The 13,412-nt window shown below is 42.0% G+C and overlaps 1 protein-coding gene across 1 annotated transcript; it reads right to left on the reverse strand.

Moving 5' to 3' along the window:
- Nucleotides 1–3,202: 3,202 nt before the first annotated feature.
- On the reverse strand, nt 3,203–10,187 carry SLC46A2 (solute carrier family 46 member 2). Its single transcript, XM_066338761.1, has 4 exons — nt 8,824–10,187; nt 7,108–7,191; nt 5,349–5,505; nt 3,203–3,941 (listed from the first exon to the last, which is right to left on the reverse strand). The coding sequence occupies exons 1-4, from the start codon at nt 9,881–9,883 to the stop codon at nt 3,884–3,886; spliced, it is 1,359 nt and encodes a 452-aa protein (XP_066194858.1). The 5' UTR covers nt 9,884–10,187; the 3' UTR covers nt 3,203–3,883.
- Between the last annotated feature and the right edge of the window lie 3,225 nt (nt 10,188–13,412).

Genomic DNA, 13,412 nt, shown 5'->3' on the forward strand with positions numbered 1-13,412 from the left:
AAAAGAGAAGTAAAACTTGACATTCAAAGGAGAAGTCTTCTGCAAGAATTGCTGCAGTGTAATAAGGGTGTGCATAAGTTCCTACAGGCTGTGGAGTAGTCTGTTCTTACAAAGAGCTGTTGTAAATCACAGGATAACCGAGGGAGAGGCTGTGGGTGAGGTGTGGGGAGGATCCTGACTGTGATGTTTGGGGCAGCTATGCCAGTCAGGAAAACTGCCAAAGTTGCAGGAAATCCCTGTAAGATGTGCAGAGTGACACTTGTATCACCTAACTGCTGTTTGAAGGGGTTGAGTCCTGAACTGAGAGTGAAACTCTTTAGCATCCTGTAATCCTTACAGAGTAAGAGTCTTTACTTTGGATGTCCACACTTCAGTGAGAGAAACAGAAGGTGTTGGTCAAGAGAAACAGGAATAGTGCAGGAGCTTCATCTTTGAGTAACATGTTGAGTGTTAAGTCACTCAGGATGACTCTGTGCATGGGCACCAAAATGACACTAAAAGCAGTTGGTTTTATGAGCCTGTTTAACATGTGGTTGTTTCAGCAGTCCTTAAATCAGCCCAGTTTTCCTCCTATTCCATAGCCAGCAAGGCCCTTTCCATGGATGCATAATTCACTGCTGCCTAATTCCTTCTGTATAGTTTCTGTGTGTTTGTTTCTTCTTTTAAGTGGCACCAGCACAATAAAGCAAGTACTGAGATCTTGTTTCTGTCCTCAATAATGGACCATGCATCGTTCATGTATACCTTTATCAGGTTCTAAATCTTGCAATAAACATCAAGTTGTTAAAACATGGATTTTTCAGGTATATATTGAAAAATGAAAAGGTGGTATGTGTAGCCCTAAAGACACAAACAGTTTTGGTATCAGTTGTATTAAAGAATAAAGTATGACTCTTCACTGAAATCTACTTGGATTTTTGCTGCACTAAAACTTGTGCTAAGGATAAAGTAGTGGAATAACTGATAGAAAGAAAGCATGAGTGGCAGAGACAGTTCTGTGGAGGTACTGTGCAGGAGCCTTGAAGCAGTGGCTCTGCATAAGCTGTTCATGACATATATTGTCTCAGGTGTCAGTCCTGCAGATGCAAGGGTACAAAAGAATTCTTTCCCCGATCTGCAGGAACTGTTCATTATTTTAAGAGGAGGCATGCTTTTGTTAAAACTTGCACAATTTAACTGCATATTGTTATGATTATTGTTGCAGACTGTTGAAAATCCTTGTCCTGGTTACCCCTGAACAAAACTCTATTTACTAAGTTAGCTCATTAGATGTTCTGTCATCTTAAATTTTGAAGGTAGAACATTCTTTCCTTGGTATATTAACTTCTACTACAACAATACATAGGGAAAACAAGGACTTTTTATTTCAAGACAGGCAACTTGTTGGATTTTTTTGTCCTCTTGTGAAGAAAAACTGGGAATCACAGGAATAACCTTGCCTGCTGGCAGACTGAATGTGGCATTTAAAACTTTTTGGGAGTGCCGTTGAACCAGTTTACAAAATAAAATGGCAGTGTTTAATTCTGTGCTTAGCACTTGGAAGTCTTGCTGAAGTATCTGACATGTAGAAGTACTTAGAAATGAACTGGACAAATTTTAAGGTTGCATGCCTAAAGCACAGCAAATTTGCAGAATATAATGAACTTTCCAAAGAAGTGTAAGTAGATCACCCTTTGTGTAAATGGCATGCTAAAACAATAAGGGCTAGTCACTGTCCTAGACTACTTTGAAGGTCTTGGTATTCTATGCTTTGAAGCTAAACCATTTCCTTAACCCTGGTGCTGGGATATATATCCATACCTTCAGATCGAGCTGCAGCATTGTGGCCAGTGTGTTGACATTCCCACTGCACAAGGAGACAGGTTGCTGAGGGCTGGTCTTACAATAAGAACCAAAAGGCTTTTGTCTACAGTACACAAAAATAAAGATGCACCATCCTTGTTCTCACTTCTCTGTGCCTGCATCCCTCTGTCCCTCCCTAAGGTCTGGAGAGTTGGGCCATGCAGGTGAAGGTAAGATGGCTGTGAGCTTCACACACAGTGTTAAAGGTGCCAGTGATGAGGACCAAGATGGTGCTGGTTCTTTGTCCAGACTCTTCTGCTTTCACTCTATAAACCCACTCACCAGAACTAGAGTCCGTGTTCATACCATTAAAATACAAAATGAAAGCTGTGAAAAGACTTGTCTCTGTGTGAATTAGCTAGTAAACAATATAAAAATGAGAAGGAGGCTTTTGCTTCCTGTACTTGGTCAAATCTGGCAACTATGCTCTTGTTCAGACTCACAGGCTAGGAAATGTTGTCTTGCCTTCTGGTGCTGGCATGTTTCTATACCCTTTCATATATCTCTTTAAGTATACTTTGTGCATTGTTTACTATGGAGCTAGTATTGATGGAGAAAAATGCTTTGAGGTAAAGCTGTTTGTAATTCTCTATTTGTGTGTACATTTTTTTGAAATGCACCATTTGTTTACCTCAATTAATTTAATGGAATGGACCAATAAATGTATTAAAAAATGACTCCTTTACTTAGAATAAAGTTTCATTTTTTTGCAGTCTTCACTGGTGAAATTATGTGTATGCTTATTTTGCTAAGGAGCTCACTCACTGTCTTACTGCAGGAATACCCTTCCCCTAAAATCTTCTTCCACAGTTGATCTAAGTAGAAGTCTGACCTGTTGCTGCGATGTTTATGGTACTTAAAGTGAAGGAGCCGAGGAAAGACTTGGGGGTGGGGGGAGCGTGTACAGGGTGACAGGGTGACAGTAACTTCCTCAGAGCAAGGGATTGTGTAATGATGAACCAACTTCTACTTGCTATACCCCTGGCTCAAACTGAAGCTGCCTGATTTGCATGCAGATTATTTCTTATTTAAGGGCTTTTAACTTCCCTTTACTTAGTCCAGGACCTTGGAAGCCACTTAATCCATTGCAGTTCAATCAACATGTAAGCAGACACATTCTTGTGAGACATGCTAATCTTTTGACTCATGTTTGGATTTATGTGGCATCATCTCATGCTAGTTGCTGTATTGTATGAGGTTGCTTTCCAACCCAGATTATAACTGAGGTAACATGGTGACTATTGCATGGTATCAGTGTCTCTACACCTCCATAAATTCTGTAGGAGCTGTATTCTGCACTTACCTGTTCTTAACCTGTTACAAGAGTAGCATAATGTGGTGGTGTGAGCTGAAACACCAACATTAGCTCTTGAGTCTTAGTCCTTGCATGAGCTCTGTTGAAGTACTGTCCAGGGACAGTGGGATAATCTCCCAAAAATTAGGGTCATGAACATCTGTTCAGGGGTGTTTTATTGTAGGGATTACTAAAATTTTGTTAATCTTTCATATTTTTATGATGGCATTTCTCTGTTTAATGGTCTTGTATGTAACATTAATTGGCTGGGTAGATAATATCTTTAGGAGGTGGAGAGCTAGTGTGTCCTCCTGATGGCGCTGTGCACATGGCACGTGGCTGCAGCCCCTTTTCATCAGCCAAAGTCACAGAACTGCCCTGATTTCTGAATTTCTGAATGAACAGTCAAGAAGGAACTAATGGAAAAGTGATCCTCCATTTCCACTCTGAACAATGTGTCTAGAAATGCTATTTTCATTTTTAGCCTATATTCTTGTCCCTCTTTGGTATTGCTAACCAGCCTAGCAAAAATCAGAATGCTCTGAGGACTGCTGGTGTGCAATAGCCAATGCACATACTCTCCAGGATGGGGTGCATACTGCAAAAATAACAAGGGAAACATCACTTCCATGGCAAGTTTAGTGGCCGAGAGACTGTGGCATGCAGTGAAGTGGAAATACAAATGCTATGTATCCTGTTGTGGTGGTAACTGTAGGGACTAATAATAACAATCAGAAGATGCCTCTGTTACTCAGTCAGAATCTCGAGGGAGCCAGTAGTTGACCGTTGTTTGATGGCCACAAAGCTGTAAAGAACAATAAAAAATGCAGTTAATAAGAATTAGCAATCTGCCTGCTAAAACTGCAGTTTGTTCTTTCCAAATCTATGTCTTAAATTTTGTTGAGTGCTGATGGGATTCCTTTCAGTGATCTCCCAGCCTCTCTTGTGTACAAGCAATGACATTGGCACCATTTGTCATCCTTCACTTTAATAACTCATGTTAGTACTAATAATGGTACTTCTATTTGGAACCTGTATTAAAAAGCTTTTGAGTAGCTAGCAGTGACCCCTTTTAAAGAGGTTGTGCATAAGAAACAAGTTTTGTGTCTGGAAGATCTGAGGAGGAAGGCAGAGCCAGGGGAATGATGAGTAGGAAGTAGCCTTCCTGAGGACACTGGTTGTCAAGTGCATTCCCAAGCCCAGAAAGCCTTCAGTGCTCTGAATAAAACAGAGGTGGTGGTGGAGGAACTTTCCTTAGGGTTGCTTTTTCTTCATCTCTTAAGTGGTGCTGCTGAAGTCAGTATACATAGTGCTTTTAAATTTTGTACTGCTATATTTGGTTTAAACTACAGCAAGGCTAGGCAAGAATTTTGCCTGGAATCAGGTATTAGCCTATCCAGTACATGCCTTATACCTGGATAAAAATATTGTTATGTTTGATTGAATACTGACATTATCACAGTTCACTTCATACAGAAAGAAACTTGCTGTTTCTAGTAATACAACAAACTGGAGAGTCTTGGGGAGGCTGTAGTGGACAAAGGGAGGTTTAGAGGGAGACCCTTCAAAAATTCTGTAAAAGTGGATGGAGGCTGTTTCAGCTTTCTCTCTTCAAATTAAGTTGGTTTTATGCTTAAAAGTTGTTCCTGAAATTGTAGTTCTCAGTCACTCCATGATGGTACAGTTGGGCAAATTCAGTGGACCAGAAAAGTAACTGTTTCCTTCACAGTGCTAATGGTTTCTCCTTGAAACACTTGAGGGAGACTCACTATTATTTTCTGTTACAGTGGGTAAGTAACGTATAATGGATTTTTTAAAAAAACATTTTACTTTGTGTAGGGTTATTCTTTCATTCTACTTACTACTATTTTCACAGTATCAAACACATTTGTGTGAATGCTTTGTCCCATGGGATTATTAGCTGTTAAACAGCCAAATACTCTTCTACAGCAATTTATGTTACATTAAACAAAAATAAGATTAAAACCCCCCCACTGGCTAGATACTGCAACTTTCATTCTTTGAATCTTCTTGATATTTGTCAACTTTTCTACAATTTTTCCTATTTTTACTTTCTTTTAAATTCAGTTGGTGGGGGGTGTTGTTTCCTTTTTAAAATTCCTTACTATCTGTATTATATACTTTAGACCTAGAATAAGGAAGTACAGAGAAAATACATGTCCTTTTGAACAAAATCTTTCCTATTTCTTACCTTAAAGGGAGGAGACTCAGGCAGCCAACTAGAAAAGACAAAATGAAGCAGAAGCCACTGTACCAGTCCAGTGTGTTTTGATAGATCTTGTTGTAGACTGTAGATGTCACTACTCCTGTGGTGACTAAAGACAGCTGCAGCAGGACAAACACCTTACCTGTAAGACAAGAACATAGTTTGTCACGAGATTAACAAACCAGCTGTGGTACCTCCCTGACAAATCCAGGATCACAACTGTGTAATCATTGCTCCACTAACACCAGATGGCATGAGCTTGTATCTGCTTCTGGTCTAGACCTCAACTACATTATTTTTTCTCCTCTAGGCATCGGACAAAAGATTCAGCTGGGAAACTGTCCACATATAAAGGTAGCTGCTTGAAAGAGCAGCAATAAACTGGTCAATAAGTGCACCTTTTCCTAGAGGTAGAAAAATTGTCTAGAGCTGACATCTTCAGGACAGGAGAAATTTTAGTCAGGGTCTGCTTCTGGCCTAAGCCAGAAAAGTGGTTCACATGGTTGAAATAGCAATAATGCCTGAAATGGGGATGTGTGTGTGATTTGTATGTTTCATGTGGAAGAAAGGCAGGAACTGAATTCCAGTTGAAACCTCTCTTTACTGAAGGGTTTCTGTCATGGTAAATAGGTGAAAGGGAAGTTACACAGCCTTGCTGGGACTTGCAGGCTGGGGGCAAGGTCAGGGCTGTGTGCTGACCTTGCTGGCCTGGTAGCCTTCTGCAGCCAGTCAGCACCAGCAGCCACCAGCTAAGGAGAAGAGACTGCAGAAGGCAAGAGCTGCTCTGCTGCAGGGTCCTACTCGAGGTCTGGACTGACACCATCATCATCTGCAGCCTGTATGACTCAAGACAGAGGTTAAAGACATTTTATTTATAGTGATTAATTAGGGGTGTGAGCTGCGCTGTTTGTGGCAGGTAGATGATTTTGCTACAGTGGATGTTGAGGGAGCACAAGCAGTAGGAACAAACTGGTGACAGACCAGTGTCATGTTGATATGGCAGAAAGGAAAAGGATGTGAAGGATGCAGAGGAAACATGTTTGAAGGAAGTATGAGCAGTCGTGGGCCTGTGGTGCTGTTTGAATGGTCAGTCCTCTAACTTGTGTCTAAATCTAGCTCATTGGGATAAAAATGGTAGGCTTAATATGCTGCTATAAAATACATATTACTAATTTTTAATACATATTTTAATGGAAAAGAATTCCAGCTGCTGTTCCAAGAAGCATCAATTTTTATGCAGAAGTTATTCTTGGTACTTAAGTCAGGCCTGACAGGAACAAACTGCCAAACACCTGAAGAAATGTCTAGAGAGCATAACTGAAAAAAAGATGAAAATAATCCATGCTTCCCAGAACTGGAAGTAAAAGAAGCCAGTATAAATGGTGTGAATGTCACAGTGCCTCAACTCAGTGTCCTGCATTTCGTAATTCTCCCTGGAGTACTGTGTTTTTGAGCAGCACCTCTGTTCTTTTCCCCACCTTTGAACTATGCACTGATTGTAATCTTCTGAAGTATGTACTGAAAATTCTGTGGATAAATGGTGATGCAACCAAGGACAAGAAGATTGGTTGTAAGAATCTTGTCCAGCAAGTTTCTCTGCTTCTCCTTTCCTGTTTGTGGTATCATCTGTTGTATTATTATACAAAGCACAGATTGCAGCAATAACTTACCTTTCTCACAGTACTCTGGGCAGAATAAAAGGATTTCAGGGGATTTTGGTTGGTAAGGCAACCAAAATACTCACCATAGGATGATCCTTCAACATGCTTGGACAACATGGACCTGATAGTTGGTAAGGGGATGAGGGCAAACAGCATCACTGCCCGTGCTGTAATGCAATGAATTTTGAGTTATCAACAGTACCTGCTCTTTGTGACCCAACACAAACACAGCTTTTGAAGATTACATGCCTCTGGCTTGGGCAGGCACCTTGCTTCACCTTTTCTCATCCCTTGAGTGCTAAAAAGAGGTGAGTCCTCACTTCATTAAGACAGATAAAGCCACCTATTGCTCCCATTAGCAGAGGTACTTTGCCCAAACTAGACAGGGTCTCTTGTTCTCAGCCAGACATGTCGGTGTAGATGGAATCTTCACTCTCCTTTGAGATAGTGAGGATGATGATCTAAGTCTTAACATGGAAAGAGAGCCCCCTGTGCTACACAGCCTTGTCAGGAGCAGTACCTTTATGATACTGTAACACACAACTGTCTTGTGTCTTGCTGGTTCTGGCTTGCAGTATTCTAGTCTCTCTCTACTGTTAAAATTTATAGGGAGCTGGAATTACCCTCCTGTCAGCAGAACCAGGCTCAGTGAAGACTTCTTCCATGTCTAGTGTACCAATGTATCTGCAATGCAGGGAATAAGCATCCTACACACTGCATAGCAGCATGTCTTCAGGATGAGGATGAGCTGAATTATTAAGCAAGCTCTTTCGTCTTTTTTTTTCTTTTTTTTTTTCCTTTTTTTTTTTCTTTCTTACCTTTTTTTTAAAAAATCTTTTATTGATAAAAGATTGATTGGCTAAACAAACAAAATCTTAAAATTTTCACTTAGTGTTTGGCTTAGTACGCAAATACAATATGCTATCACCTTCCCCTTTAAAACAATTTTGTTTAATTTTCAATCTCTCATTCCCTGTCGGGACAGACAGAAAAATCACTTCAGGACATGTATCTCCAGTGTCTTTCTCACTTTCAGAAGCAAAACCTTAAAGCCATGCAATAGACAATACTCTTGAGAGCCCACTGCCACAATGAATGCAGATTGCTTGATCCTGCATTCAATCCACAATGAATTGGATTTTGTTTTTCATCATAGGTTACCTCACAAAAGTAAACTTGCCTTTCCTTTTTCATGGGATGCTTCCTCATCTGTTGTTACCTTAGTAGTTTATGTACAGTGAGATTTGTAAACTACATTATTGTGATACTTCACAGCTCCAATATTTCATTGTTTCCCATCAGCTGTAACTGCCTTCATATGACAAAAATAAATCATATCTTAAGATGTTCATGTAATAGGAAGCCTTTGCCATTTTGCTTGTGTTGTAGCCTCAAGCCTTACCTCAGAAGAAGCAAGTGCTTCCTGTTGCTGCAGTGATGTGATCATACTAGGATAGAGAGCCAGCAACAACTCCCAGCCCCCCCGAGCGTGAACGTTGTTCTGCTCAGATCTGGTCTGTGACCAACTGATGAAGTGCAAGTCAATAGACCTTAAACTAATCCTTGGCAGGAGTGTATGCCTCCTCAGGATATTGTAGCGTGCTGAGTCTTAAGAGTATTAAGGGACATGTGGGGAATGGGGAATAATAAAAATGCTTACTTGCAAATTGCCCATGTGATGATCTGCTTAGCTTCCTCCTTGTAACTTGTCATGAAGCAAAGCAAAAAGCTCTTCCACTTATGTTGAAACACCCCCTTTTCAGTGTTTATTTGCTCATGTAAGTGGTTGTTCAACTCACCAATGTAGAACAGGAACGTCCACTGCACAAAGGCCATGATGAGGATGCCAGTGCTGAACGATGCTACTCCGATCATGATCATGGTAATATCCCTCAGGTATCTGGAGAACACGAGTACCCCAAGGAAACTGGTAATAAAAATCACGTACCCAGCAGCATTGCCGTGACCAATCTCCACAGCATTCCAACTTAAAGGTTCCCTGAGCAAGAACAGTGGGAGTATGTTCATTGCACCAACCACAGCAAGGTCATAGAGGATTGCTGCCAAAAACAGCAGGATGATGATGAGTTTCGAGGGTGATACTGGAGCGGAGGTACTGTCCTCTGAAGCCTGGGAGGTCCCTGCTACTGCTGCTTCTGGTAGCTGACCACCCACTTCCTCTGCATTCTTGGCTTTGGCTGGGCAGGAAGTGGCGGGCTTGGGGACTATGAGGATAAAAATGCTGTAGAGGAGACAGAAGGCATAGCAAGCAATGCTGCAGCACACCAGCACAGTGCCTTCTTGATAGTGGTCACTGAAGCCAACAAAGAGGTAGCCAGATGCCATGCTTCCCAGAAAGCCAGCGAGGCCATACACCAGTTCAATAATGATGAGCCGCAGAGATCTCTTGCTTTCAGAGGACCCCAGGGATCCCAGAGCCATGATGCCTGCCCAAAGTGTGGTGAAGCCTCCTGTCAGCCCATTGAAGGCAGCAGCCCCATACATCACCTCCACTGGCCAGCCCAGCAGAATCAGGAGGAGCAGGAGAGTTTTGGAGCCCAAATAACCAAGAAGAGGGATGCAGATGGGGATCTTCCGATGTATCCTGTCCCCCAGCTTGGACAAGCCATAGGCTGACACCAGCGGGCTCAGGCCCAGAACTAGGTTGTAGATGATGTAAAAATTAGATACAGCCTTCTGCTGAGCATCTTCCAGGATGTGGGAGGGAGCAGTACTGTTGGTCTGGTTGTAGTAGTTCTTCACTACCAGCAGCAGTGCTGTGTCGTAAAAGGCACTGGCCACTTGGGAACACGCAACTATTGGCTCAATCCACATCCTCATTGCCATTATTCCCACCATGCTGCTGGCCACCACTTCTTCTTGGAGAGAGCTGCTTTCAGCAGCATGTGAAGAAACAGCACACAAAGAAATATGTCCTCAGAAGATGTGTTCTGGAGGCACGTGTGGAAACAAGCAGCAAAAGCAAAAGCAAAAGGTCTGCCGGGCTGCAAGGGACCAGAGAATTGTGGAAGAGATGATCTGGCTGGCAGGATATTTGCAGCTCTCCTCACTATGTGTACGCACACCTGCACATCCCTGCACGTCTCTGAGCTCTGGCTCACACATGGGAGGCTTTTGTACAGCCAGAGAACGCCCTGCACTTGTTGACTGTTGCTGCTCCTCTTCCTGGTATAGTTTCAACAGAGGTCAGATGACCTGGGGGAATTTCTCTCTCACAGAATAGGAAGTGAAAATTCCCTGATCAAGTAATTGCTGTAATTTGGGGTGGTGGTTTGTTTTTTGTTTGTTGACTTCTTGAGTGTTTTTATTTTTTCTCCTTTTGGTATCCTTCATGCATCAGAGAACTTTCGGAGCAGTTGGGGGAGTAGGGAATAGCTATGTGCCTTTTTATCAGGTAATTTGTGAATTCCCCTTTACTGCCAGCTCATTTTTCTTTTTGCTACACAAATATGTCATTGTCTTTTTTGCTTTTACCTGCTTCTGTCTTCCCTGTTGCTGCATCATGCCCCTTATATCATTGTTGTTTTAACAATGCAATCAGGAAATTACACCAAAAAAGAAATTAAAAGGGAAAAGATCCATTTTTGGTAACCTGTCTCCTGTGGCAGCCACTCTTCTTGCTTCATCCTTTGGCTTTACAATGTGGGAATCTGAAGAGGAGAGAAGTTAATCCAAATTTATCCCAATTTATCCAAAGGCATCAGTGACCACTGTGTCCCAGTGTAATCAGCCAGCTCAACTGCAGGCAGAGGTGGGTGGGAGTCCACCTCTGGAGAAGCATTTTCCAGCCCTAGCTCCTCAGGCTGTGTATCTCTGCAGATGCTCATTTCCACAGACTCTCAAGCCTTGAAGTCAGCTTTCCATTTTGCTGCTGCCTGAGGGGCAGGTAAAGCAGCCCACTCAAGCAGGGCCCTGTGGGCATGGCAGTGCTGCGAGGCAGAGAAGCTCTTGGACCAGGAAATGGTGCAAGCAGGCTGCCAGCTCCAAGGACAATGCTTGCAGTCCCGGCTGCAGAAAGCTGTACTTGGAAGACATTTGGCAGTCTCAAAAATGCTAACTTAAATGATGATGATCTCATCCAGAACTGGTTTAATGAATCATAACAGGCAGAATAACAATTTGTTCTAGGAAGATTTATGATCATTACTTTAAAAAATAAATTAATGATGAACTTGAAAAAACAGTGTTAAAACCTCCATCTGTTGGATGCTTTGTTGACTCAGGTGACATTTACTCAATGCCACAGCTCAAGGGGTTTTTTTCACTCTGTTTGGTTGTGCAATAATTTTTGGCTTATATTTCAATTACAGGAAGAAAGATACAGGACCTAACAGGGAAAGGTGTGGGGAACTGTCCGCTAGAATTATTTGCTATAGAAAATTCAACCTTCATCAGAGAATTTCGGTTTTTGTTAGACCAGAATACTCTTTGCCAGCTGTAAATTAGTGTGTGTTGTTCCAACAATTGTTGTTCCAACAATTTTTTCTTTTCCTCAGATTAGCTGCAAAAGGTATGTAGTTTCTTCAGCTTTTGTTGAGAAATGGGACAGGTATTTTTCAGCAATCCCTGAAGTATTTCCAGAGGAGAGAAATTCCAGACAGACTTACTGAAAACCCCAAAGCATCAGCTGTGACCCGTTTAAGCAACAAATACAACCAAAAGAATTGCCACATTTTACTTCATTCAGGGAACCTTGTGTCTCCCACCAAAATTACAGGGAGGGATAAATTACTTGTCCCATTCAAGCTTCAGTTTGGGAGATGTGGTCTGGTGCAAAGGAATCAAATTGCAGTGCAGAGGTATGTTACAGTCACTGCACTTGAGACACTGCAGATCTGCTCAACTCCTACATGAGGGATATTTTTCCTCCACACTTTGTTGCATATACGGACTGTTTGGCTTATTCAGCCAACCCTGTTCAGACCTAGATAGCTAATGAACTGTGCTGAATGTTACTAGTGATCTCATGAATTACGTCTGTATTTCCAGGATATTCTGTTTGTTCACTCACATTAAATGTAGTTTTTCAAACTAGTTCTAATGGAGGGATATATTTCCATGTCAGTCATTGCAAAACAGTAAGTGCTAAAGTAAGAGTTAAGCTCAGACTCCAAAATATTTACTGCAAAACAATTTTCACAAATGCCATATTAATTTGATGGCACAAAGTCTTCACAATTACTATTATCTAGTAGTTTTTCAGAGGCCTCTGTTCTTATATTGCTAATATTTATAGGGACATTTTCATATGCTTTAAAATATGTTCATTGATTGTAAGTATGGTGGAGCCTTAAGAGAGTGGCCCTTGACATTTAAGAAAAATGTACCTACAGAATCAGAGACTATCTTAGTAACAAAAATACAGTGGTGTAGCCTGGTGAAGCAGACTGTTTTATGGCATTTCTCTCTACAGTTGTCTTGTCCAGAGGCCCACTAGAGGCTGGATTAGCACATTTCACTAGCTCTTCAAAGTTTGTCAGCCTGGCCAAACCAGAGGTTGTTTTACATTTCTCTGTGGTGATGTTTTACCTTCTTAAGCAGCATTGCTGTTTCTTTGTTTTCAAACCATTTATGGCAGTCCCATCACTTTTTCTTTCTGAACAGAGTTCAGGGATTTCAGTATGCTGTGGGATCTAGGCTGGACAAGTACCAGCATTCTGGATCTGTGCTAATGGGATCTGTGATTTACAATTCTGCCTGGCAAGGCTTTTTGCCTCCAAGGTGGTAAATCAGCTCTAACTCCTCCTCCTGCTTGGTGTGTGCAGATCATCCTCTCCACTGTGGCTCTGTGGCAGTGGTGAAGTGAGAAACATGACTAGAAACTGTTAAGTGCCTGGATCTGATTCTGGATGGAGCTGCAGCCCCATTACAGCCCCAGAGGGAGGGAGAGCTGGTTGAAAACTGGAGCTGGGAAGAAGCAGCTGTTTTAGTGATGGCTGGTTTTCCTTTGGAAGATACTTCATCATAAATGACCAAAGCATTTTGTGGTTTGGAGATTGGCTTCCTCGGTGGCTGCCATCTAATTATATATAGCCCGTGTCCTCACAAGGTGTGTAGTTCTGCTCATAGGGATGGGTGAGATGAAGGGAGAATGGGAGCTGTGTGGAAAGCCATGGGCACAGGGATGCGGCATTCTAGTCCAGGCAGTTGTCTTGTTGGATCCAGAGCCACTGATGGTGGAAGCTAATGCCTGGACAACTTAAGAAGACATCTAGCAGCCTTGTTTTGTGGCTCTGAGAAACAATATCAAGGTTGTTGGGAACTCGGGGGGCTGATGCCAGTGTCTGTGGCACAACAGCTGGTAAGTGCACCATTACTGTAGTAAAATACAGGAACATGCCCTTACAGGTGCACCTGTAGGTGCCTC

This window comes from Sylvia atricapilla, chromosome Z, assembly GCF_009819655.1.
Source record: "Sylvia atricapilla isolate bSylAtr1 chromosome Z, bSylAtr1.pri, whole genome shotgun sequence".
NCBI classification, from domain to species: domain Eukaryota; kingdom Metazoa; phylum Chordata; class Aves; order Passeriformes; family Sylviidae; genus Sylvia; species Sylvia atricapilla.

Coding starts and splice junctions, on each gene's coding strand:
- SLC46A2 (XM_066338761.1), bottom strand. CDS start 9,883: ATGGTGGGAATAATGGCAATGAGGATGTGGATTGAGCCAATAGTTGCG. Junction 7,192..8,823: donor GACGTTCCTGTTCTACATTG/GTGAGTTGAACA, acceptor ATTGCATTACAG/CACGGGCAGTGATGCTGTTT. Junction 5,506..7,107: donor TGTTGAAGGATCATCCTATG/GTGAGTATTTTG, acceptor CTTGTCTTACAG/GTAAGGTGTTTGTCCTGCTG.